This window comes from Macaca fascicularis, chromosome 15, assembly GCF_037993035.2.
Source record: "Macaca fascicularis isolate 582-1 chromosome 15, T2T-MFA8v1.1".
Taxonomy (NCBI): domain Eukaryota; kingdom Metazoa; phylum Chordata; class Mammalia; order Primates; family Cercopithecidae; genus Macaca; species Macaca fascicularis.
The window spans coordinates 84755710-84783540 of record NC_088389.1 but is presented as its reverse complement, the minus strand read 5'-3'; the positions used below and the strand labels follow the sequence as shown (position 1 = coordinate 84783540).

Sequence of the window (27831 nt, the reverse complement as noted above, 5' to 3'; positions counted from 1 at the left end):
ACTTATCTGGTTGGGGGGGGGGGAACACACTAGAAAATCACAGTTTTTAACCTTCAGATGGCCACACTTTAAATTAACAGCATCTTACACTGAAAAGATGACTTCTGCACAGTAATCCACTAAACCTTGTTTGCTGCTTTTCAGTGAGAATTTCCAGATGATGACTGGAACCAAAATACCATAAATTATCATAAATCTAAAATTTATAATAAATGATTTTAAACATTTCTGATAATGTTATGGTCCAAAAAAATAGGCTATAGAATCTTCACTTTCCCTTTTAGACTCTCGAGCTTCTGCACACACTAAGTAATAGTGATTCAGGAGTTTTAGAAAGATAGTTTTTGCTCATTTTTCTGTAGATCTATGAGGCTCCAAAAATACTAGCTAAAATTTCCAAACCATGTGTTTTAATTATTTGCATATTTCAGGATTTCAAGTAAAAGTGATTTTATGATCTAAAGAACTGAAAAAATTCCCTGCATATACATAGATAGATCAACAGATTGATAGACATGTAGATTCTGCTCAGGATATATGTCATAAAGAAGTCATAAATCAGTAAATAAATTAGAAAGAAAAATAAATATTCTTTTTTTTTTTTTGAGACACAGTCTCATTTCACCACCCAAACTAGGATGCAGTGGCGCCATCTCAGTTTACTGCAACTTCCGCCTCCCAAGTTCAAGCAATTCTCCTGCCTCAGCTTCCCAAGTAGCTGGGATTACAGGAGTGCGCCACCATGCCTAGTTAATTTTTGTTAGTAGAGATGGGGTTTTGCCATTTTGGCCAGGCTGGTCTCAAACTCCTGACCTCGAGTGATCCACCCACCTCGGCCTCCTAAAGTGCTGGGATTACAGGTATAAGCCACGGTACCCGGTCATAAATATTCTTAAAATGGACCAAAATACTCACATGAAGGAAAAAAAAGTATATTTGCTTTGTTTTACATCAAATGACATACTTTGAACATTTCAAAGAAGTAAATGTGTTCAGTCTAGTGGGAAGCAACATGGCAAGATTTCTTAAAAGTCCCCAAAATGGGTTGTCTAATCAAATTTAGTGTGATGGGGCAAATTGTTTTCTGTTTTGTTTTTTACAGTAAAACAATGGTCTATTTAAAAATACAAATTTTAAAAGTACAATGAAAACAATCAAAAAACAGTTCAAGAAACTTGGTTTTGTACAACAATAATGTTATTGATTAATCACTTACTGATTCTACTGTAGTCAATGAAAATGGAAGGGTTTTGTTTAAGTTTTATTTGGTTTGTTTTTTCCCTCTGTTGCCCAGACTGGAGTTCACTGGTACGATCATGGTTCACTGCAGCCTCAACCTCCAGGGATCAAGTGATCCTCCCACCTCAGCCTCCTGAGTAGCTGGGACTACAGGTTCGGGCCACCATGCCTGGCTAATTTTTTTTTTTTTAATTGTAGAGACAAGATCTTGCTATGTTGCCTGGCTAGTGAAAATGCTAGTTTTGAATCAAACATTCAGAAGAGGGGAGATGTATATTTAGGTATAACACATTAATTGTGTTAATTATTAACTTCAGATTAGTATCTATGGGGCTCTCAATTTAGGTTGGAGAAGTTTTTAGAAAAATAATAGGCTTTCACAAAGCCAGGGGAATCTAAATACCACTCAGTGATTGGCTTATTGTCCCATAGACAACTGCAGGACCACATCTCCTCAGAAGGATGTATTGTAAATTAGTTAGTTTTTTTGTTGTTAATGTTGCTAATATTTTGTCTGTCTGTTTTATCACCCCAAAAAATGTAAAGTGGGCTATCTTTGACCATATGCTGCACACTTAAAAATGAACATATTTTGGGACTTTTCTAAAAGTAGTCTCAAAGGGGATAAACCTGACTACAGCTATTCATTATCATCTATTTAAGATACATGCAATAGAAATATTTTCTCCCAAATGGAAAAATATGCTTAAGTACATACAAAATAAACAATAAATGTATTTAGCAATAATTTAATGCCGAAGAAATTGGCAATATATTAATTAGTATTGAATTTCCTTTTAGTTACTAAAAATGTAAAATATTATAAATTTATTTATCTGTTTAGATTGTGCACTACCATTAACAACCTTTCTTGATGTTCCTGAGAAGACACGCTATAACTTAAGCCAGGTTACTGGAGCAAGAGCCTCTCTCTTCATGTTGGTTTTTTTCAATTAATAAACCTTGGTCATAAAGCATCTTGGAACTAACAAACTCCCTGATAAAGCGAAATTTTAAAGTGATGGTATGGGTGGAGGAAGCAATTAAATCATTAAAATAGAAATCACTTATTCACCAAAGATTTCCATGATAGTAATTCCTAAGAAAATCAATTTCTAATCTTATTTGACCAAGATATTCCTGAGCAAGCAAATTTTGAACAGACTCTAGATATTAAAAGGTTAATACTACACGTATTTAAGCTTCTTTTGGGGTCATGTTACATATTCTTGCCATTAGCGTAATTCGGTTTTCCTAATAAAAAATAATTTTACATTAGGCTTTAAATAAGTTTAACATAATAGGTGATAATCTTTTTTGAGTTTGAGGTGGTGATTCCTTAGTTTCTGTCCTGTGACAGAATCAGTGTTAGATAATTCAGCTGTAAATTCTCTTTTTTTATTTTAAAACTTTAATTTTAAGTGGCACATAAATACATGCCTTTCATTTATATAGAATTTTCCTAAGTTCAAAGCTTTAAGAATGCTCTAAAAATTTTTCCAAGTGTTTTTCATTAAGAAATAGGAAATTGCTTTTTTCTCTCAATAGTAATCAAATTTAAAATACCAAGTGCCACTCAGGTTAGAAATTTAGTCTGTTAGAATTATCTGTTTTTATGTGGAGGTGGGGAACAATACTTATTTTTGTAACAATATAGACTCTAAAAAAGAACTGATCATATGCATATCCTTACAAAAATGCACTCATATAAATCATTTTAATCCTTTAATTTATATGCAGGTACCAATACGAAATTCTATTGTTGAGAAAATGCCCAGAATTTCAAAACCAAACAAAAGGTGAAGTAAGAAAGTAAGATTATCTTTCAAAAAAGCTATCAGTAAAGGGGTAAGGTTGGAACAGTTTAAACAACTAAGGAAGAAGTGAAGGTGAAGTTTTCACTGCATGTTCTTAGGGTGGAGTTCTATGGTCTCTGGAAGGAGAACCTTGTTCCTGGCCCAACTCAAATCAGATTGCTTCAAAGAAAAAAAGTAAAAGGATAGGGGCCATCTGGCTCCTCTCAAATGGCTACATAAAGGGGAAACACCTAAGATTTGGATCATTATCCTTTCCTAAACTATACTCAAATAATCATGTAAGTAGCAGATAACCATACAGAATTAATATTGCTTGTGACTTCAGACTAATAGTTTGTTTATTCAAATGGGGGTTCTCCTTTGTTATTAACAGGGTCTTTTGTTAAATGCACAGCAATTAGCTTTGGGAACAAAAGAAAGAAGGTAAGCAAAATGTTCTACTTTGCTAGACTCAGCAAACAGGCTGATGTACTAACAGTTCCTATGATGACAACAAATCTCTATTGAACCAATAAACCATTAAACTGTGAACAGAACAATCAACACAGGCAAATTTACCTTCTCACTTTTTTTTTTTAAGTTTACAATGACCCTCAGGAGAACACCTTGAAAGGTATGTTTTATGTTTTCTTGTGTTTCTTCATTTCTCCAGACCCTCAAGGAAACAGATTTTTGAGGGGTGGAGGTTCTTTTTGCGGGGGAAGACAGATGCTCAAAAGGATTAACACTGCAATATTAATACTTTGGATTAGGAGAATTTTATTTTATTGCTATTATTAATTACCTACATGGAGCAAATTAAATGGTCTCTGGATGAATACTATGTAACCTCTGAAGGAATGGTATGAACAAGAAAAATGGTCAGAATAAAATTGTGTTGTGTTTCACATGTAACACATGCAAAAAAAAAAAAGAAAAAACCAAAACAAGAAAAAAGAAAGATACTCAAGATCATCCTCATATCTTAAAAGTCACTTCTAAAGCCAATTTCTGAAACCCATGTTTCTTGATATTTAATTTAATTAGCAGAAGTAGAATTAACTTAAATGAGTATGCATAGTCCATGAGCAGAATAAACATTATAAACCATAAATCATAAGATGAGTATTAGAAAATGAATTTTTTTTTCCATTAGAAGCTACTATAACTTGTAAATTTTAAGGCTTTAAGGGACTTTGGAGCTCATGAAGTTCAACCTCTTCATTTTCCTTTCCAAGGTTTAAGGACTTGTCCAAGGTTAGAAATGCCCTGTCACATCAACACTAAAACTCAAACCTTCTGACTCCTAATCCCTGGTTCTCACCCACTATACCAGTTGCCTGTCATTGTTCCTTTCCTACCCTGTCCTTCATGTGCAGCTCAAGAATATTTAAAGCTAAGGTATCTGTAAATATAACCTTCAGAATTCCCTCTACCTCCCTGATTCAACTTAGATTTTTTTTAAGTTAATATTTTCAGAAAAGAAGATAATTTTTTACTTGTGTTTTTGTTGATTAAAATTTAAGGTTACATAAAACTTAATTTTACTTTTACATCAATTAGAACAGCTTTTCTGGATATTAGTCTTTGATTCCCAGTAAAGGTAAGTGAACAAACCAGTGAATGACAAAAGACAGACAATAGAAGAATTTTTTGAATTTAAGAACTAGCGAAAGAGCTAAACATTTGCATAGCCATTATTTCGACTGAAACTTCCTTTAAATGTGTTTCCTTTCAAGCTAGCATATGTGAAAAGTGACCTCTTATCCACTTACATACCTACCCAGAAGTCATGTGATAGCGTTTTACGTCAAGCTGTCAATTATGATAACAGACACAATAAGAACAGCCCAAGTGTTGATAGCCTGCTTCCTGACTGTATTGAAAAGTTTGTTGATAGTCCACTTGTGTCCTTTTAATTGCTTGCCTCTAATAAATGACTACCTTTCCAGTGGCAGTACCAAGCTTTGGCTTTGCCATTTGCCACGACAAATATTATAAGAAGATTTAAACTAATATCTTATTTTTTAAAAAATCCTACAGAGGTAATTTCTTAAAAAGGCCATTTTGTGTAACAGAAATTTTCAGTGCAATGAGAAGTACTTTCAAATTCTAGTTTTAAAAACAAAAGTGTATAAGAAAAGTGTTGAAACAATTTAAATATAAACTAAACGAGTAATTGAAATTCAAATAACAGCATTATATAGTCATGCAAGAGATGTAACATGCTGAAGCCCAAGCACCAATAAAATCCATGCAATTGTGAGAAGTAATGCAAAGACCTGAATTGATCAGGCCACTGATTCATTAGCTCTTATTATAGGTAATATATGTATAGTCAGGATATTATAATTTGAGATTATGAAAATAAGACTGATTTCTTATAAACTAGACTTTACTTGACTTTATTGTCTCACTTAGGGAAGGCAAAAGTGGGCTCCTAATTTATTCAATTGAAATCTCAAATATACATCAAAAATTAATATGTACTTTAATGGCTTGTTCGAATGGTGAAATTTTATTTCTAAACAAGAAGCTTCTTAGCTGCAAACTTTTATTTCCAACTTACAATGAGATTTTTAAATATATGTTGATGTACAACAGTAATAATTTAGGCTCCTATTATGACCTTAGACTCAAAAGTAATGGTGATAATCAAATTAGCCAGATTCTCTTGTATTAATACTACCAAACTTTCTATGATAGCAAAGGAAGGAGGCCTGAAATTAGCAACTCACTATGAGGTTGACCAGATAAGAAACTGGTGCTAATTCAAGTAAGTTGTCTCATATTATTCATCCATGCTAAAATCGTTATACTGAATTATAAAATAATTTCTATATTTTCTAAGCAACATCCAACACTCTGATAGCTCCCATTTTCTCAGGGAGATAAAATTTGGGAAATGTGGTTCCTTCATTTCCTATCATAATGAATTTGCACAATGTGTTCATGAATTATAACGTATGAGAGAGAAAAGGATATACTACATTTTACTAAACTTCTATGAAGTTAAGTCGCAGGAGGGGGGGTGTTCCACATTTCTGAAAATGTTCCAAACCATAAAAAGACATTTCTCAGCAGAGACTAATGAGTTCAGTTTGCCAAAGCAGGACCCATGAGTTCTTCAAGCCACCCAAACCATCTTCCAATAGAAAAGAAGAATGAAGCTCCAGTTGAAGTTCTGATTTTAAGATTTCCCCCATGCCAATAGCAAATGCAATAACTAAGCCAATAATCCCAAAGACAGACTAGTTCTAAACTTGAAAAGGATTCAAGATTGTGTTAAGAGATAAAGAAAAAAGTCTAAAGTCAAATACTGATCAGCTGGTATGGTGCTGACTGTTATGACTGATTAGACAGGATTATTTTTAATGGCAGATTATCAACTGGTTTACATGAACCTTTTTGAAATAGTCTTCATGACTATGTGAATTTATTTTTAGATTCAAATGAGATCTATTTTCAATGATAGGTGAACTTCCTTCCAGTCAGAATAAACTAGTATTCCCAAGCAGTTAGCAACCAATGTCATCAGCAATAATCATTATAAAAAGGAGCAAAAAGATGTATAATTACTAATAACAATTGTCTGTGTACCAAGTAAATGATATAAAAGTGTATACTTTTAGTATTCAGATTTGACAATATGAATGTATTACTCTTACAGGTGAAGTACAGGGTTCATTTTAACATTATAAAGCTTTTCATCTTAATTTGATAATGCTAGTATGCTTATGTATTAGAAAATGACCATATTGGAAACTCCACTGTAGTATCATCTTGTGGAAAGATTATTTATAAAATAGTCAAAATTACACAACCACTTTAAATTTATCATTAACTCTAATTTATGTAGACTGTATTGAAGTTCTTTTCTAAGAAAAAAACAACATTCAAAACTACACATCAGTACTTTTCATAATCTAAAAGGATAGATCTTTACAAAGCAGCCACCATGAACTGAAGAATGTACCTGGTGACGATATTTATTCTTAAAGGGTCATGTATATTAAAGGCTATAGGGAATGTTTAAAAGAAGCCTCTCAGACTAAAGCACTGCCTTTCTAATTTTGAATTTCTTCTAGCTAATATAACATGATTGATTACCTTTATTTCATGTACCCCTTGATTTTCCTTTTCATTCATCATTGAGTGCTTTAAACCAAATGCATTGAGAAACTGCCTCTAGAAGAGTAGTCTCTTTTAAATCTTTGCAAAGTAATGAAAGGACACAGTAAATCAATCTCATTTCTACTGTAGGAAAGAATAATCTTTGCTGAAGTCATTTAAACTATTTCTGTCTCTTTATTCCTGGATAGTAAACATAAAACTTCATTTCTATAATTCTTTTAAAATTTGAAAAGCTAAAATGAATAGGCTTTTGACTCTAGCCTTAGTTTACTACTATACATCTATAGCAAGATATGCATTTATAGGTATTTTCTGCATGCCTCAAAGCTGGAGTTCATTATAAAATAAAGCATATATGGGCTTCTTCAATTAAAAAGCACTAACTCTTTTATTACATATAGAGGACAAATTATCTATCTACATGGTATTTAACATTTTTAGCTACAAAGAACATATGGGGTTTTTTTTGCTTCCAAGGATTAATATATATCATGTATTCCATAAGTATTAACCATAGTTGACTGAACAAAAGGTATTCATATTGTAAGTGGTCTTGATTCAGTGTTGTCCACTTAAATAAGTGGCTGTCTTCTTTGATTTTAAAATAGTTTATAGTTCTAGAACTCATAGTTTTTAAAATATATCATGTGCCAGAATGCTATCTACATTAAAATTCATATTTTCATGATGCTTGTTAAGTTTTCTTGATGTATTTTTAGATATGTGAAAGGAGAAGTAACTCATATTAACGGACTTTTGTAATCATAATTACATGAGGTTTCAACATTTATCATAAGGGGTAAGAAAATTAAAGCTGCCATAGGTTAGGGTAGTGGAGGAGGAAGGCTGCCTCAAAATACATGGAACTGGTTAGAGTATTCTAACTAGCATTTGGGGTTAAAGGTTTAAATAATGGAGGCATGTTTTATGAATTAAAAATTAACTGGAAATTAGAGATGTGTCATAAAGAATAATGCAAGTCCCATGAGAAAAGTATTCCTGAGAATATGTGTAATGATTTTTAAAAGAACAAGTTTCCAAACCTATACATCCTGCATATGATTTTTAAAAAATACAATGGACACATACATTTGTCAAATAGAACCATATTATAGTAATTATAACTCATTTAATATTATAGCAATTTTAGAGGTGGAAAAAAAAAAGCAACATTCCAGAGAATTATGTTGAAAAGCCAATGGCTGGCAAAACCACTAATTATTATTTGGTATTTTCATAACTGTGTACAGATGTTTTCAGTTAGTTCTCACTCTTTTGGTTTATTTTGTTTTGCTTTTTTTAAACCTGGCAAAACATCAAATATCCTGAATAAGCTATCATCTTTATGATTTTCTCTGAGCTCTGCATGTGGTGACCTTTAATATGCAGTCTGCCCCCTTGGGCTGCAACTGGAAAGGACTTGAGAACTCTACACCAAGCAGAGTTGAGGTAGGCCACAACAAGGGTATGTGAGGTGAACAGATCTAGAACGAAGTGGGCAAAAGTATCTTACTACCTATACAAAAACTCATATATGCACAGGCAATTTATAAATATAGAGCAAGTTAGTTAACACCAGCTCTTTATTATTTATTATAGCCTAATTTTCCCCTATGTAATATTTTGCATACTGTTAATTTCAAACTGCTCTGCTATCATAACTTGAGAGCAGCAAACATATGCATCATAAAATATATATAAATTTGGAACTGTTTAGAATTATTTCTGTTATCCTGTAACTAGAACTGTGGGATTTCTACACTGGTATGGTCCATGCTTTTGACTGTGGTTGATTTGTTTATAAGTCACCATTAATCCTGGCTGTATATTTTCACAGTTTGGGTAAACACTTCATTTGCATTAAATTTACAGCATTAATGAGATGTGAAATTTAAAATGCGACTAGAAACATAAATGATGTAAGAAAGCAGAACCAAAAAAAGTGTTTTATCACATCTGAAATCAGTAAACCAATTTAAAGCTATTAAAATAGGAATGAAGTGTCGCCTGAGATTTTAGCTTCATAACTCATCATCTTGGACTAAAATACAAATGTGAAGAGCAAAACATCTGGAAAATACGAAATCACTCAAAAACTCGAATTATATACTGCTTCTATTCTAGTTGGCTTTTAAAACAGTTTGCAGTTTTTGTCTTTGAAAGCTATAGTCTAGGAAGTTCTCAACAGCCAATGAGACTGAGAAAAATACACTTTGGCTGAAACACTATTACTCATGGATGTTATCAATATATGCTACAGAGATGGAAAAGGTCATGAGCCAATTTGAGAAACTCTGCTCAAAGAGGTGAGAAACAAAGGATCAATGAGAAAAAATTCTGGGAAATGAAATGATCAGTTTTGGTCTCAGAAACCCCGGGAGCCCCCTTCTGAGTCCGGATCTGAGAGGCAACATGGAGAAGCACGGAAGCGAAAGCGTGGCTACACCGTCACACCTGGGTGAAACTTGCCCACCTGTTGCTGATGTAGGAAGGATGGGTCTCTTGGGCTTAGTCCCACATATCGATTGGCTTGAGATGTGCCTGAGGCTGTGTAGGCTGATTAAGGAAGAACAAAAACAAAGATAAAAATTGTGAACTATCAGAACGAACACCCTGTCCATGTATAAGAAACCCAGAGAAGTGGGATTTGCAACCAAAAAAAAAAAGTGTCTTCATTTCTCTTCTAAGTAAATACCAAGTGATAGAAAAGAAATAATAATTGATTTCAAATCAACTAGTTTATTCCCCCTAAAAAATCTATCCAGTAAAGCAGATCTCATACTTCAGTGTGGGTGTCTCACACTTACATGCTGTAGTAACTGTCCTGCTGTACTTTTTCACCAGATATTAGTTGTCTAATATGAAATAATCAATGATGGTATATGATTCTAAATGTAAAGCAGACTGAAAGTCCACCAGGAAAAAGTGACAGTTTTTAATGATGGAATTTAAGCAGATGTGCTTAATGATATGGGATGGAAAATGTCTTACTTAAAAGTCTTGCTAAAAAGGAAATCAAATCTTACTATCATGAAGGAGGAGCCTATATCATGTAGAATGAATTAGCTCGGTATTTTACTTGTGAAAATGGCCTCCAGTCTGATAGGAATGTTTTTGAAAAAAATATTTCCCATTAGCACAAATACAAAAATCAATTTCTTGTAATTGATCCAGGAAGGAAGCTGATGCACCCTTTAAATAGTTGGCCACTAGGTAGTAAGTATATATGGTGACTATTCCTTATATTGTTAGAGTCTCATTTGCAAGTACTTTTTGTACAATTGCTTTTTGCTTTTTGGTAGAGAGTAAATTTTTCACATACACACACACAAAAAAAATGAATAGGGAGCTACTCCTAAAGACTTTTGTTTTTTTTCACAAGGAAAGGAGTAAGGTATCATCCCAGAATTAGGCAATCCCACTGCTCCATATTACCACATATTACCTTTATCGTTGTGAAGAAAGCTACACTGTTTGGTTTAAAACCACCAGATTAATGAAGAATCCAGGCTTCATTTTAAATGGGCTGGCTTTCTAAAACCAATATATTAATTCTGCCTTGTTCACTTAAAGGACTGCAGAATTTGATCCATGGAAGCTTTTTTAGGTCAACTTTTTAAAAACAGTGAAGATGCTCACAATTCATATTTTAATTGCTCCTGAATAAGGGGCCATGCAAGGCAGTCATCAGCAACCAGTGATCCTTACTGAAGCTCCAAGTCTCTGGAATTCACCACACCTCACAGACAGCCGGAGAGGAGCCTCACCCTTACAGAAGAGCACCAAATCTATGCTGCTTTTTCTTTTCAACTATGAGGAAGAGCTTTCCTTGGCTTCTGTGTTTTCTTTAACCATACTACTGTATCAATTCAATGATCAGCCTTTTATTACTGGTGGTGCCTAGGAAACTGGAGCTACAAGCTTGTTTATAGGAAAGAAAAACTACTCACTATGTTTCTTTTATGTAGGAGTGGAAAATGGACTGATGCAGCCATCTTTATACAACCAAGATATTCCTTTTGAATATTTTGTAATTTTACTAGTCAAATCAGATCCCTTTTTGAACAACCTGTATGTAAGTATAAAAACAATTCATTAACAAACAGGCTGAGGGTACTCCCATAAGTGAGCTGTGATCATTTGGGTCTGATCCTCTCCTGAATCTCTTCTATTAATAACTTCATAAGAGTAGGCATCAGAGTTTCTAGAACTTGGTTTTGATCATTTATCCTGTGATAATCTTTCAACTACTTTAAAAAAAAATCTGTTTTCTATGTGCTTTTATTTAAATTGCTGACATTGCTTGCTCAAAGATGTCAAGACATCCACTTTTAAAATTAGTACTTAGTGTTTTGGTGACTGTAACGCACATAGCAAACTTTTAGAACAAAATAATTTTTAGATTTTCCTGAGTGGGTCACATCCATCTGTGCATTCAGGGAAGTGTTCTAAGCATTAAGAATTACTGATGGGTATTACAAGCCTATAGGAACTTATTAATTTACAGGACTCATGAATTTTGAGAAAGAAATGCTGAATTCACTGTACAAAGCATTGTCCATTTTTCTTATAGGGTCCCTTTGTAGTCTTTTAGAAACCATTAAAAAAAAAAAAAAGAGCATCTTTCCAATGGCTGAGAAAGAGCCAGTAGTGCATGCCTGATTGTCTCTGATTCACATGGAAATTTCAAGATCATGGGGATTTTCTTGCTCTAAGAAAGAAAAATAAAATATTTGAATTTAAGATATCTGTACAATTGGTGAGGTGCAGGCTAATTCCACCAATTCCATAGCTTTATCCATTCTACTTCACTAATTTGTACATTCCAGCTCCAGTACTAAGAAGCTGACAGTTGGGTGAAACCACCTCAAAAGTAATTTCTTCTATACTTCTGAGTATTTTACATCAAAAAACAAAGGAATGATGTGGCTTGTTGGTATGTGTTAGGAAGGTTCACTGGCTAAATCTCTGACATTTAAATGTTATGTCCACACTAAAAAGCACAGTATTTGATGTACCATGATAGGTGAAATAATCAAAAGGTTTTTAAAAAAAAGGTTGCAGATAATGAAAGTACAGGTAGCTTACATGTGCCTAATACTAAGTTTTGAAATGTTCTCATCTGTTCCCAACATTATGTGTCTGTTTTTAACAATGACATAACCTACAATGATGTAAACATGCAATTACCTTACAGAGGCATTGAATCCATCTGCTTTGTGAAGGGGCTTGATTTCTATAGGAATGCTCCAATAAGCAGGAATTATCTAATCTCTCTTTGGGTGATAGGAAAACTTTGTATTCTGCGTTATGTTACTCAGTGCAATTTCAATGTATACCTTGAACAAGCAGGCATGACTTATTATTTTTGTTACAGCTGTTCACTTAAACAAATGAGCTTCTCCCTTTTCAAATATGATTCACTGACTGGAATTTGAGAAGAGAGAGCCTGTGATAGCAGGGCCACATCCATGCCTGCTGGCTCCACTTAAATGAGAAATCTCCATCTGGTCGGGTAGCTAGAAAAATTGCTGTGTTTTCCACCTTGGATCAGATATCCAATGGTGCCTTTGATGGACATTTCTCATTTCCTACAGATATACTTACTGGTTGCTGTAGGTGAAGCTGCCTCACCTTCAGTGGATGTAGTGATGGGTTTAGTATCTGTCATGCTCAGGGTCACAGGTCGCACTGCACTGGGATGGGGAGAGGGTGCCAAGACAGGAGTGAAATGGCCAGGCACTTTCCCTACTACTTGACCACTGCTGTTAGGCTACAAAACAAAAACAGAATGCCGGGTGAAGCAATCCAAAAGGCAGTCATCTTGTCCAACAAGTCCACTCAGCACACACGACTGTGTGGATCCAGCACACTGCACACAGGCGCCACACAGGCCCTCTCGAGTCGGAGTTGGAGAGGCCGGTCAATGGTTGGTAGTAATAAGGAGCAGCAGCATTTCAAAGGTTTTCATCTTCAAAGCACGTCATGGTATAGGTTAATTCCTCTTTACAGCACCCCTGAGAGCCAAGTAGACTTGATCCCTTCATGCAGTAGGACAGGAAACTCAAGTGCAGTTTTAAACGCTTAGCTCAAAGGCTAAACTGGAATTCTTTACTGAACTAGCTAGAGTTGGAACCCAGTGATTCCTTATTCTCCACTCTTCATTTTCTACAATGAGTCAGTTTTGGCTTTTAGAACACAGTTTTCACCTACATGATGATATCACTGAAACAAAGGACACAAAAATATCTAGGAGATCAAACACGTCGAATTCTGGAATCTTCACCATTTACAGTCAAGAGTCATTCTCCTGCATACAAAACTCTAGCTCTCTCACACACAGGTGTGCTCAGATGCACACATTAGGCAATTTAGATTCCGGGATCTATAGTCAACTTTTGATGATTACTAATACAAGAAGACAGAATGAGATTTAAAGCATCTGAACTTTCAGAGGTCATACAATGATATAAAATGCTGAGCTAGGTTTGTCCTTACACCTACAAATAAAAGATTTCCAAAGTAAATTAAATTGTACTGAGGGGAAGCAGAGGACAAGCAAATGAGCATTGTTATTTGAGTTACTCTTCCATCCATGGTGGTGCATGGAGAGTTACACAAAACATTTATTGTTGACATTTGTGGGAATTAACTGAGAAAATCCCCTGGGCAATGATAGAAAAGATATTATTATCTGAGTTTTAGCCCCTGGGTACAAAAATAGTTTCCGTGGTAGGAAACAAAATCCTAAGGATACACTCTTTGAAGAAATAGTGGAATATATTTTTCTAGACAGAGAATGTTATTTTTTTTTTATTATACCCATGTTGGAATTCTCCACTGCATGGTGTTCATCACAATTTGCTGGGAGGCTATTCTCAGCAAGTATATAGTCTTTATAATCTGAACTGTTAAAGGCAAAAAAAAAAAAATGAAGCAGAATATTTATCTAAATATCTGTACATAAATTACAAGTAGACATTTATTTAGAGAAAAAGATGAAGAGCTAATAACACTTAAATATTGTGACTTAGAGACATGAACTAAGTCTTCGGTGAGGCTCCTCAGAGGCCACATTATTTATTCTATAAAGAAAATGGACTTCTTGAATATCCTGACTATTCATCATGGGTAATTTTAAGTATTTAACTTGATGTCAGGAAAATTGACCAGAGTTTTCCAGTATGGAAACCTATGGGAGAGTTACATGTTTAAACTAATTTTATTCAAAATATTCCATTGAATAGCATGACTGTCTCACTATAATTGGTGCAGCAGTAATGCAATTAATCTCAAAATTGCTGTGGGGAGGAAAAGGCATCTCAGTTGCTTATCTTAAAAATCAAAATCAGTGCAGCGCTGGAGAATACTGGGAAGCAACGGCTGACTAGAGGTGAATGGTGAAGGAATACTGATTTTTTTCCATTTCTAGAGCTAAAACGGTAAATACCAAGAATTCTATTTTGAAATGCAAATTAATTGGTTTTGAGTTGGAGTTAAAAATCAAAGCAAATATACTGTTCCTTAAAAAAAATCTATAGTTAACTACAAAGACCCATTTTTCCTTTCAAAGGGAAAAAGTAGTTTGTTTCTATAGCAGACCATCCATTTCTGGTTATCTGAACATTGGAAATAAGTGCTTTAAACATCCTACACTCAAGAAAGAAGACAGGTCTCATTTTATCATTGGTGGTACATTCAGTGGTAAAAATGCTTCTATATACAGTGTTCACCAAAACAGTATGAAAGTACCTACCTGGAACAAGAGCAGACTGACAATAATTTCAAGGAAATGCTGCCACCAAATATATTATCCTATCCTGCCCATTCTACAAACTTCATCTACTGGAACTGAACAACATGAACTAATAGACACTTCTCTCATTTGAAAAGAATAAAGGTGACAAAGAAAGAATTCTCAAGCCAATGCAGACAACTTTCCTAAAACTCAGGGTCAGAAGAATTGAGGGCTATTTTCTCCTTAGTTTTCTACTGGTTCAAATAGACAAAGCTACACTAAAAATTTCTATATTTTAAGGCTGTTAACAGATGGAACTTTCATACTGTAGATAGAAAAGAGAGATGTCTGGTCTGAAGGTGAAGCTAACAGCATCAGGAAAGGATTATTCTACCTTACACACGGTTCCTATTTTACAAAATCCTGAGAGATTTTTGTTGCTGTTTTTTTTTTTTGAGATGAGAGTAATATGCTTCTCTTAGAAGGTGATATGTATCTTGAAAAGTGAAGAAAAACTGAGAACAATATAGGCAGATTATCACCTAATATGCCCTCTTAACTTATAAAGAAATTGAAATATACGTAAAACAAGCACTGAATAATTAAAGAAATGTGTAACACTAAGGGCCTGATTTTAATTTGCATAATTTTTCCCCTAACAGTGCCTAATTAAGACATCAGTTAAAAAAAAAAAAATCCAATGGAACTCTAAGATTTTCCACACTGAATTAACGTTAAGGACTTTTAATGGATGTCTTAATTAGACTTTGTTATTCATGGAAATTCTACACAAATTAAAATCAGACCTTGTGTGCACTGTTCCCAGCTGAGTCTAGCAAAATGCTCTATGGAACTGAGACTTCTGAATCCATGCGCTGACAACAAATTTTATTTCTAAACGATATACTAAGATCCCACTCTTTTACTTAGCTGTCTTTAGTACTGCAGTCATGAAAAGTGCTACAACATTTTAACATTTTCTTCTAAAATACAAATAGTAATTTTAACTTCAAATTCAAAATTCAATATTGAGTTTAATGTCTTAGTCAAACTAAAAGTAATGATAACTTTTTAAGTAACCCAAAGGGTCCTGGATATGTTGTTATTCTAAATTAAAAGTTCAGAAAGGACCATTTTGTTTCATTTTAACAAATTAAGACCAAAGGGATTTTTTTCTCACCTTTCTTTGCTAATTATAAATTGATAGACACACACTATTTACTAGCATTTTAGGAAGTGTTCCACTGTAGTAATGATAGAATGTTTGTGAAAAATCTGCAAAGTATTAAAAGGTATAATAAGGAATGGACAGGAGTCTTAGAGGTAAAGCAGCAAAGCTAAATACTAGATCATAATAACAAAATTACATTACACGTTTTAGATATTACAATTATCGATAGCCCCAGGTCTGGTACAAAGACTTGTCTACTTGACTGTGGAAAACGCTTAAATACCAAATCGCAATGAAGTAACCTCTTGGTAGAAGAAACCGCATGTCTAGGGGAGTGAGAAATGCTCATGAGTCACTACACTTACACAATGAATCCCAAAAACCACTGCACAATGTTTACAAAAAAAAAAAAAAAAAGACGCTTCTAGTAATGTCACTCATTATTAAATGTAAGTCATGTCTCTACAAAGAATATTCAAGTAGTCATCAAACACTGAAAATGTTTACATTACCAAAGCTTATTTTAATACCTAATAGTTGGTCTACAAATACAACTGTAAGTTCTTTTGTGTGTGTTTATTTTAGCACATACCTTACTCCTGCCTGAAATAAGCACATTGTCTCTGTGTCAAATCAGGTATTTCAGAGGTGTGAACTCCAGCCCAGAGCTTTCCTGTCAATGTACTTTCTGCATAAACTTTCCCTTTCGTCAATGAAAATCTAAAAACATTAAACCATCTTCACAAATTTACCCTTTGGGGCAACACACTTCCTACCTGTCATTCAGCCACCTTTAAATAAAAACTTATTGAGTCACCAAGCAACTTCCTGAAGATGGATTTCAAGGCTTGACGTTCTGCCAGACACACTGTCTGACTAACCTTTGTGTCTCAGAATTAGACCCGTCCCATCTCCCTTAGGTGCTAATCTTATTTTCTCTCTTATTTTTACCTGGCTGGTTTGTGGACTGGATGGGTCATACGAAGGTACATAGTTCTTCAGAGTATCCTGAGGATTCAGGTGGGGAGGATATCTGATTGTTGGATGAGAAAAGTAGCTTGATGGGGCTGGAGGAAGGATAGCTTGAGTTGGAAATGGCAACGGTGAGGGTGGAGGTGGAGTTCGAGTTGAGATGACTGCAGAAGACAGAAAAGGAAAGATTGGCTCGTCAGCTGGTTACCTTATTGGTCCATTCTGATCCTAAAGAATGCTGTGAAACCACAAAACTGGTAACCATTCATTTTTGTCGCCAGGATGTAACCAAGCTCTCCTAAAACAAGTTACTTCTTCACTTTTATTCTCAACACCAGTACTGCTAACTACACAGAGACAAAACATCACTCTAGAAAAGGAACAATCTTGCTTCCTAGCTCTGTGAGTGGTTACAAAATAAGTTTCTCTTTTATAGGTTACGTCAATACTTGATAAAACACTTCTTTGAGCGTTTATATCCCATTGGAAACATATTCTTTGATTATAAAATCTTTAGGCCAGGTGCAGTACCTCACACCTGTAATAACAGCACTTTGGGTGGCCGAGGCGGGTGGATCACCTGAGGTCAGGAGTTCGAGACCAACCTGACCAACATGGCAAAACCCCATCTCTACTGAAAATACAAAAATTAGCTGAGCATGGTGGTGTGTGCCTGTAATCCCAGCTACTTGGGAGCTTAAGGCAGGAGAATCACTTGAATCCAGGAGACAAGAGATTGCAGGGAGCTGAGATCGCACCACTGCACTCCAACCTGGTGACAGAATAAGACTCCGTCTCAAACAAACAAACAAACAAACAACACTTTGTCTTGTAAGTCCAGAGCAAATCACAGCATTAAGTAGAGGGCAAAAGACCCACAAATTTTCTGCCAAACTTAAAAAGTGAAATTCAATTTCAAATAAATCATTTCCCTATACATCCTACCTGGCAGTTGTTTAGAAGGAAAGACAATAACTAATACAACATCATCTCATGTCATTTTTAATTGTCTGGTCATAGTATAAATGCTTATGAACATTGGAACATAGAGCTGGAAACTCTCCTAATGAAAATGTTTCTTTCAAAACCAAAAGAGCTCTATTCTGTGACTATTTTTCTTTCTACTTTAACTTTTACTATATGTTGTTTAAAAGATATTGTTAATGTAAAACCAAGAATAAAACACATATCACTGAAAATTTAAACTTTCATATAGGTAAGTATATCACTCTACCCATAAATCATATATTTTATAATATTTTTATAAAGGGAAATATTATATAAAACACATGCAATGTGGACAATGTTCAATTTTACTATAACTTTTCAACATTAGTATTCTTATAATTTATTGTTCAGTTTTTGAAATATAAATCTTAAGTTTGAAAGACAGGGAAAGAGTATAATCATGTGATCATTATCTCTATAATGTTGAGAGAAATAATCATAGAAATACAAATTAAAACTACCAACAAATATATGTAGAAGTGAAGAGTAAATGTCTTTCCATTTAATATTTCCCAATTCAAATGATAGGAAATTATAAATGATAAATATCTAATGTTTTATGAGACAACTTAACAAAGAATATGAAAAAAAATAAATTCTAACCATAACCTATAAAGGGAAATCACCTGGAATGATTTATCTCCAACTTTCAAACTATGTGGGTTGTGGGTAGGGGGACCTGTTTGTGGGATGTATTGCTTACCTCTCCCAAAAAAAACTTTTTCAGAAAATACAAGAAATTAAGAATGTATATAATAGAAGAAACATAAATTCAATTTTATAGTCGCAACTTTGTTCTCTGAATGTCCACCAGGGCACTGTTTCTGAGAATTGTCTGTATTGCTCTTACAATACAGACCCCTTGGTCTACACACAGACCTAGGGGATCAGGACCTCTAGGGGTGAGGCACAAAAATGTATGTTTTAAATAAGTTCGCATGTAATCTTCCTACATACTGAAGTTTCAGCATCCTCCACCAAATGTATGCATTTCAGAGAACAAATGCATATTTCTTAAAACAAAACTCTTTACTGAAATATTACTTTATTTAAGAAATATATCCATTTGAAAGTATCATTTAAGGAAATACAAACATCTAACAAAAACTGGGCATCTTTTACTTAGTGTCTAAGTGCTCTTAATCTCAGCTCATTTTAACCACGATTTTTGCTCACACCTGTACACAAACCCTGGAAAGATATAAACATAGTTCCATCTTGGGTCCTTTAGGTTTTGAGATTAATTTGGCCTTAACAGTTCTGGAGGAGATCTCTTTTCAACTGAAATTGCAGAAATCAAATCCGAACTCAAATCTACGGGCAACCTGACATGGTGCTTGCATGAGCTGTAGGTGGCCTGATATAACTGGGTAAAACATCGTATTTCAAACTGAGAGTAAAAATGACTACCTTTTCCATAAAAGCCATTCTAGTCCTTTAAAAATAAGAAAAGCAGGCCAGGCATGGTGACTCACGGCTGTAATCCCAGCACTGTGGGAGGTCGAGGTGGGTGGAGTGGATCACTTGAGGTCAGAAGTTCGAGATCAGCCTGGCCAACATGGTGAAATCCCATCTCTACTAAAAATATACAAAAATTAGCCGGGCGTGGTGGTGACTGCCTATAATCCCAGTTACTCGGGAGGCCGAGGCAAGAGAATTACTTGAACCTGGGAGGCAGAGGTTGCAGTGAGCCAAGATCACGCCACTGCACTCCAACCTGGGCGACAGAGTAAGACCTGGCTCAAAAAAAAAAAAAAAAAAAAAAGAAATAGAAAAAGAAAAAAAATAAGAAAAGCAAAATACAAGACAAAAAAAGTTTTCCTTTATTATGAAAGAATAAATACATACACACATATTTGTATTCTTTGCATACATTATTGCAAAGCCTTATTAATTGTCTTCTTTCCTTCAGTCTTGCTCCTTCCAATACATTCTTTATAGTGCTCCGTGAATGACTTTTTAAAAATACGATTACAATCATGTAACTTCTCTGCTAAAAATATTTCAATGGCTTCCTACTGCTTCCAGAGTAAAATCCCAACAGCTTTTTCAGTACACACAACCTCATGTGCTCTGCGACCGAGTCCTGGATCACTTCTTTGGCCTCATCTCTGGCCAGAAGAAGAGATTTGTGGATCCTTGGCTATATGGCAGTTCCCTGCTGCAATGACCTCTAATGCACTGATAGATGCTGTTGCCTCTGCCTCACAGTTTGCCCGTCTGCCTCCCAGTTTGCCCCTTTTCCTCCTAGTTAGCCTCTCTGCCTCCCAGCTTGCCCCTCTTCCTCCTAGTTTGCCCCTATGCCTCCCATGTTGCCCCTCTTCCTCCCAGTATGTCCCTCTGCCTCCCAGGTTGCCCCTCTTCTTCCTAGTTTATTGTTCCTTCTTGTGGTGAACTTTGCCATCACACTTCTTCAGGTTATCTAATCCTTCTTCAGGTTATCTAGTCATGTTCAGATTAGATGCCCAGCCAATGACATGGCCCCATTCTCTCCCCACTATATCCTGAACTCTTTAAGGGCAGAAAAGATCTTTTGTGAACAAGATGCCTACCACAGGTCCTAATATACAGATACAAAACAAATACCGGGTGAAGGACCAAGATGGAGGGCTCATCTAGGTCTCTCCTGTTTCATTATATAAAAATATACTGTCTACTTTTTTCACATGTTAGAAATAAGAATATTTTTATCAGGTGTCATAAATAATGGGTAATTTGACTTCTCAGTTAATTTTGTCCAAATATTCAACATTACAAACCTATGAAACAGTTATTGATTTTTTTTTACCTATCTCAATGGTATAGGTAATAAATGCAAAAGTTCTTATACCACATTTAAGTTGTATAGTCCTCTCTCAATTTCATAATATTTTAATGATAGCAATAAAGGCCATGTATTTTTTAAGTATAGCACCAATAAATATCAACATATACTTACAAACCAAAGCTAATAAGGACTTTAAAAGATGTTACATTGTTTGCATAAAGATTTAAAAACCAGATTTGAGTAGTTAGAAGGATGAGGAAGTGCCTAACTATAAATTTTAACCAATAACAGTTTCACTATTAACATATATATGAATATATATATATAACTTTTCCTACATAAAATGCAGTCTACTCCTCTCTAGGAATTAAGAGCAATAGGTAAAAAGTATACAGTGTTAATTATTAGCAGTATCTCATTTTTAATTTTTGAAAGATTTGATATTAACTGTTGGTTAAAGTACAAATGTCAAATATTAGATTTATTTTCCTACTTAAATTAAGATATTAGACACAATATCAAGTGTACTAGCCCAAAGGATTTGGGCATATGAAACAATTGTCAAAGAAAAGTACCTTTTATTCTCTGATTACTCTCAAATAGATAAATATCGATTTATATGTAGAAAATAACATCTACAGAAATAGTGCCTTGTATCTTAGTGCCTTTAGAAATACTCTAAACTCAGCAACATACCTGAAATTCCATCTTTTCCTTAGTAAAATATCAGGACCAATCCTGAAGCTATAATAAAGACAGCTATGTACACATATTTTCCACATTCTTCGGATAACAATCTTTTTGATAAAGGCAATTTTAAAATACATATTATAAATATTATTTACTTGTAAGACTTTGAAAATCTTATTTATTTATTTAATTTTTTTTTGAGATGGAGTCTCGCTCTGTCACTCAGGCTGGAGTGCAGTGGTGTGATCTCAGCTCACTGCAACCTTTGCCTCCTGGGCTCAAGTGATTCTTCTGCCTCAGCTTCCTGAGTAGCTGGGATTACAGGCACACACCACCATGCCAGGCTAATTTTTGTATTTTTAGTAGAGACAGGGTTTCACCATATTGGTCAGGCTGGTCTTGAACTCCTGACCTCGTGATCCGCCCACCTCGACCTCCCAAAGTGCTGGGATTACAGGTGTGAGCCACTGCACCTGGAGAAAATCTTTTCTCATAAATCGAGAAGAAAAAATATTTGATCGGATTGTGCCCCTCCCCATTTGGGTTGAGAAAATATGGTTGCCATAGCTATATTTATAAACTTTTGCTCCATCCCTAAGGGTTTGGGCCCTACAGACAAGAAGGAGGCTTCTCCTCTATGCTTGAAACTCCTCACCACTGTGTGCAACTCCAGGTATTCCGGGATGGTGGTGCTGGGGGAAAGTGCTCAGTCTTGGGGAAGAATCCTGTGGAGATGCAGAGCTGAACAATGGCTTTTCAGGCTTCTTCATAGTAGTTGGAGAAGACATATCTGCGAGAAACAGAGAAAAACCCAAAGCTCTATGACCTTCTTAAGCTCTAAGGTTCATGTCAACATAATGAGAGATCTCACCTTCCAACATTTTAGTATTCTCACACTTTGGCTCTTTTACAAAATATATTCTGAATGTCAACGATCCAGCTATATTGGAGCTCTGAAACACTCGTTCAGTCTCCATGGAAGCTAGCAGAAGCTTTCATTAAAATTATCATCAGACTTGTTCCCATTACTAAATAAATCTTAAACCTCTAAAAAAAAACCCCAAAGTCTTGTTTCCTTTAGCCCCTTGGTTCACACAAAGGCCTTCTTTACCTCAGCATTTCATTCTTAAATTTATACGATTCAGAAGATTGTCTTTCGATCTGGCGACTACACTGTGAAAACAGAGGGCAACTGGTGCAAATGTGAAAAACAACCTTCAGGTATGTTGGTCACAATATTACTGATTTCACAGCTTTTATGGGAAACTCATTCAATTGGTTAGCAAAAAAATACATTCTTTTATTTGCTCTTTCTGCAAACGTTTACTGGGTTTCTCTATTGGCCCGCGAAAATGAAGATGTTAAAGAAATTAAAAGTAATTCCTGCTCTAGGGATGCTCACTGTTGGTGAGGAGGAAAATGATGAGAAGAAAACAGTTGTGAACAGTTGAGAGGTACAATGTGTGTTGAGAGCATTTGCTGTTACATCCCCAGCTGCGATGTACAGGACAGAGATCGTCTCAGTCTCCCCAGGATGAGGAAGGTATTTCCCATTGGCATCATTTTCAAAATGTGAATGGGGATGACATTCTCAGAGAGGAAATGCTCAGAAAAAAAAGATGGCATAAAATACACAAGTAAACAGTGTGTGGAGTGGTGAAAGATGAAGAAGAGGAGCAAGCCTCTGGCAGGTCCCACAGGCTGTTGGGTCTCCAGCTTCCTGTACAAACATCTGAATGCTTACCCTCATGGGAGAAACACCATAGATGGGTGAAACATGATCACAATGACAGCTTAGAGCAATCCCCCCAGAAACCACATGGAGGGTGGACTGGCCAAAACAGAGACAGGAATCATGAAGACCACTTTAGAAGACAGATTCATCAATACATTCATTCCATAAATATTTGTTCAAGACCGAATTTATGCCACACACTGTACTAGCCTGGGACACAGTGGTGAACTGGACTCACTTTTGGCTCCTTTAAAGCTTAAAATCTAGTGAGGCGATATGACAAGTAAGAAGGAATTGCAAAAGGTGATGTGATAGGAAAATAATTCAGAGATTTCAGGCTTCCTTCATTCATTCTTTTCATAAATATTTAATACTGCCAAAAGATAGATCATGAGAGCTTGAAATAAGAATCATGATAGAGCTAATGCAATAAATATTTTAACAGGATTCACCCAATTAAATTATTAAGTGATGTAGACTGTTACCATCTTAGTTGACTAAGAGACTATACCATGCAGTTTGTTGGAATAAATAGGGAGTTTAGAGATGTGCCTTGCTTTTAACATCTTGAGTTATGTTGACTTTAATGGAAGTTTATCAACCTATAGTAAAATGTTATAAATTTGTATTTTATTATGAAAAATGTTAACTGTATTCACAAGTAGACAGAATTGTAATGAATCCTCATGTACCAATGACCCAACTTCGGCAATGATCAACTCATAACAAATCTTATTTCATCTTTATCCCTATCTACACTTTCTTTCCCTGTGGTACTTTGAAGCAAATCCCAGATATCATACAATATTGCTTCTAAGTATTTCAGCATGTATCTCTAAAAGAAAATAAATCTTTCTTAAAAGAAAAAAAAACTGTATTACACATCAAAATGTACACAATTTGCACTTTTGAGTTTTTTTGAAATGAGAAAAAGACCTTATGGTACTATTAATATAAGAAACTAATTATCACTACATTTTATCATTTGAAAAATTCTGCTAAAGGCATTCATAAAATTAAATATGCATTTTTCAGTATGGTGGCATTTAAAGGATGAATATACTACTGTAAAGGCAGTAGACATCACAGTCTACAAAAAATGCCAGGCGTATTTGTAGCTGTAAGCTACAATTTGTGACTAACTGGCTGTCGTGAATCTATCAGAACTTTGATGAGTCAGAGAACCATTTCAGTATTTCTTTTTCAAAAAAAAAACAGAAATAAATTGTTCATAAAACCACAGAAATTAAGGCCACTATAAAAAAAAGAAAAAAATTTTAAACCACGGCTTAAAAAATAGACAAAGGAAGTTCATTTCAGCTATCTTCAAGATGCCAAAAATAATACTTAATTTTGCTTAAGAGCTATGTGATTTCAAAAGGTAATACTACAAATACAGACTTTTAACTAATGGATGTAAAATCATAGACATACAGTATTAGAAGTGGAAAGAACCTCTATTTTGTCTTTTTTGTTACAGATTATGCAATAACTTTCCATTCCAAACTTTTAATTTAAAATTGACTGTTAGAAAAAGAAACTGGAAACTTTTTATTGACACTCTTCTGCTTTACCTGTGTCTAATATAAATTTCAAGTAAAACGTAACTGGTAAATCAGTTTCTAAAAGTTCCATAGAATAAATAATAAAGCATAACTATACATCATTTTAAAATAATTTAGGCCAGGTGCAGTGGCTCACGCCTGTAATCCCAACACTTTGGGAGGCCGAGGTGGGTGGATCGCCTGAGGTCAGGAGTTCGAGACCAGCCTGGCCAACATGGTGAAACTCCGTTTCTACTAAAAATACAAAAATTAGCTGGGTGTGGTGGTGGGCACCTGTAATCCCAGCTACTCAAGAGGCTGAGGTAGGAGAATTGCTTGAACCTTGGAGGCAGGTGTTGCCTGTCAAGATAGTGTCACTGCACTCCAGCCTGGGCGACAAGAGCAAACTTCTGTCAAAAAAAAAAAAAAAAAAAAAAATTAATGTGACCACAGCTTGAGAAACAGAACAGTGTCACTCTAGGTATGTCGTTTCTGGAGAAGAGGATCAATTAATGCAATTGAAACTACTGTAACTATATCAGACTTTTCATTAAACTCAGTCAAATTCATGGGTCTCCTTTTGTAAAGGGCACATAAATCAAGGGTGTTTATATAGAAGTTGAAGATGATTATGTAATTTTTAATGTAAATTATATAAATTTTAAGAAGCAAAACATTTGTATCTTCTTAGCCAAAATGACACACTTGTTTTTACTGAGTAATTATTATGGGTCCACTTATTTTTTCAATTCTTTTTTGGGCATACACCTAATAATAGTGGTACCTTCATAGAGGATTGATTATACAGACCAACACAGAAGAAACAGAATAAAATTTGCTGTTCAAGCTGCAAAAGGAACCACAAACTCTTTCCTTAAACAACAAAAGTAACTTATAATAGTAAATACAAGAATGGGAAGGTTTACTGACCAAACTGAAAGGATTTGCTTTAGAAACAGGTGAAGAACGGTAGTATCAGAATATAGGTTTAATTGCCTTTGTTTTCTGATTAAATGAAATTAATTCTTGGCCCATTAATAAAAATATACTGTTACACAGCACGCAGAAGGCACTATGCTAAGAGCTTAGGAGGATACAAAAGTGAATCCCCTCTCAAAAACAAACAAAAAAACAAACAAACAAAAAACAAAGAAAAACCCTCTCTAGACTAGAAGGGGATATAAAAGATCAATTATCTGGGGAAAATGTAAGGATACAGTTTCTAGCTAGTACATTTTAATCATGAACCAAACTGGTATTATTTTAATTTTAATTTTATTTTGAATGTCCACAGTCTAAAAGACTCATGCCAAGGTGAACAATGATATTGTTTCTATGTTTAATGTGCTCATATGCCATAAAAAAAGTTTGACGAATGAATATATAGAAGAGATACCTTAAAGTGACCTTTCTGTGAAGAAAAACAAATGCCACGCTTTTCACAATCTACTGTCCCTCAAGCAGAATAATACATAAAAAGATTAACTTGAATAATAATGCATACATAATAATGCATAAGTTGAATAATACATAAAATAAAGAAACTGAAAAGAGATGCAAGATGATAGGCAAAGGATTAGCTGATGTTTCTATTGGTGGAAGGGAGGCAGGAGTTGCTGGTAGCTGATGAGGAAGAATTAGAGGCCAGTGATGGCTTGAAATCAGACAAAACAATTTAAATTTGATTTAGAAAGTAATAATTTATAAATCAATTGATTTTAGAATAAAAAGCTTTCCAAAAAATTGATTTCTTTTTCTGTTCTCACCACCCTTTTCACTTGTACCTGGCTGGACCAAAAATTTTCTTCCTAGTCTCCACCAGGCCTTCCTCACCATGGCATTTTATAAAAACCAGCAGCTGGCATCGTATCCTTCAAACAGTATCTTTCTCATTGCAAGATCTACCACAGTATATCACATTTTTAAATAGCTCTTTTTCTTTGTTATTCCATTTTATTCAAACTTTAGTGAAGCTAATTTTCTTATGGCTTCCTTTAGGAGCAGAAGAAATATGTTTTTAACTCTGTGCCATCCCTGGTCTGTGACATTCCCTTGAACTAGAAAATGAGGCTTTTCCACTCTCCTTATTCCACCCATAGAACAATGTTTTATCCACTGAACAAACTTATTTTCTCCTTAAGTAATCCCTCTTGGAAAACCCTGAGTTCTAGATTTCATTAATGATCTTTTGTTTGTATCTTATATTACTTGATGGATTTTTCATTGTTATTTACTTGTATCCACTGAACATACTTTTTTAAAAAAGTTGACTAATGGCTTACCTCCTAAGGAACATGCTTTTATCAAATACACAAAAAGATGTAGAGGCTGGAAGAATATGCTACTTGGGAAGAGAATGAAAAAAAAAAGTAGAAATGAAAGAAAGAAGAGGTAAAGCAGGCACTGTGTCTAGGCAGCTTATTTTAGAATCTCTTGCATGTGAAAGAAACTGTATTATGAAGTGATGACTAGTAGTGCAGGATGAGAAAAATAACCATAGCCAGCATATCTTAAAATTCATGTTCCATGAATAAATATCACCAGATGAGAAGTAGTTGACTATAAAGCAAAGAGAAAAGAAAATCAATCATTGAGATTCTAATAAGTGCGAGGAACTATGGCTAAGCATCAAGATGCTAAACAAAAGCACTTGGTTCCTGTCTTGGTGATGCTTTAGTAGAGAGGGCAGAAATTAAAGACAAAAATACATTAAATAATTGCAATCATAATAATATTGGATTGCAGAAATAATTCTTCTTAATGACAGATTAGAGAGAATAATTTTTTAAAAAAGACTCACACTGATGGTGTTATTCTTCATTGTGTACACCCACGTTTACATTTATAACTGGAAAATTAGCTATGACTGTAGAAACTCATCGTGTAGTTGAATATGTAATAAAAGATTGCCATGTAAGAAAAAAGTTCAAGTAGGCTACTGATAAAGTTGGTTCATTTATTCTTAAGCATCCCTTTAAATAAGTATTTTGCAAAATCAAATTATCATGATTTTTCCTGACCATACTATATATATTTT

General features: G+C 34.6%; 1 protein-coding gene across 50 annotated transcripts in view; it reads right to left on the bottom strand.

The window, feature by feature from the left end:
* NFIB (nuclear factor I B) overlaps positions 1-27831 on the bottom strand; it is a 452087-nt gene that overhangs the window by 21141 nt on the left and 403115 nt on the right. For 13 of the 50 annotated variants that reach the window (XM_045373242.2, XM_045373246.3, XM_065530508.2 and 10 more), the window contains 4 exons: positions 22171-22305; positions 17030-17214; positions 12777-12942; positions 9643-9725 (listed from right to left, as the gene is read on the bottom strand). In XM_045373242.2, coding sequence (XP_045229177.1) covers positions 9643-9725; positions 12777-12942; positions 17030-17214; positions 22171-22305 — 569 coding nt within the window. The remainder of the gene's footprint in view (positions 1-9642; positions 9726-12776; positions 12943-17029; positions 17215-22170; positions 22306-27831) is intronic. The other 37 variants (XM_045373249.2, XM_045373256.2, XM_074017464.1 and 34 more) reach the window with 6 other exon arrangements.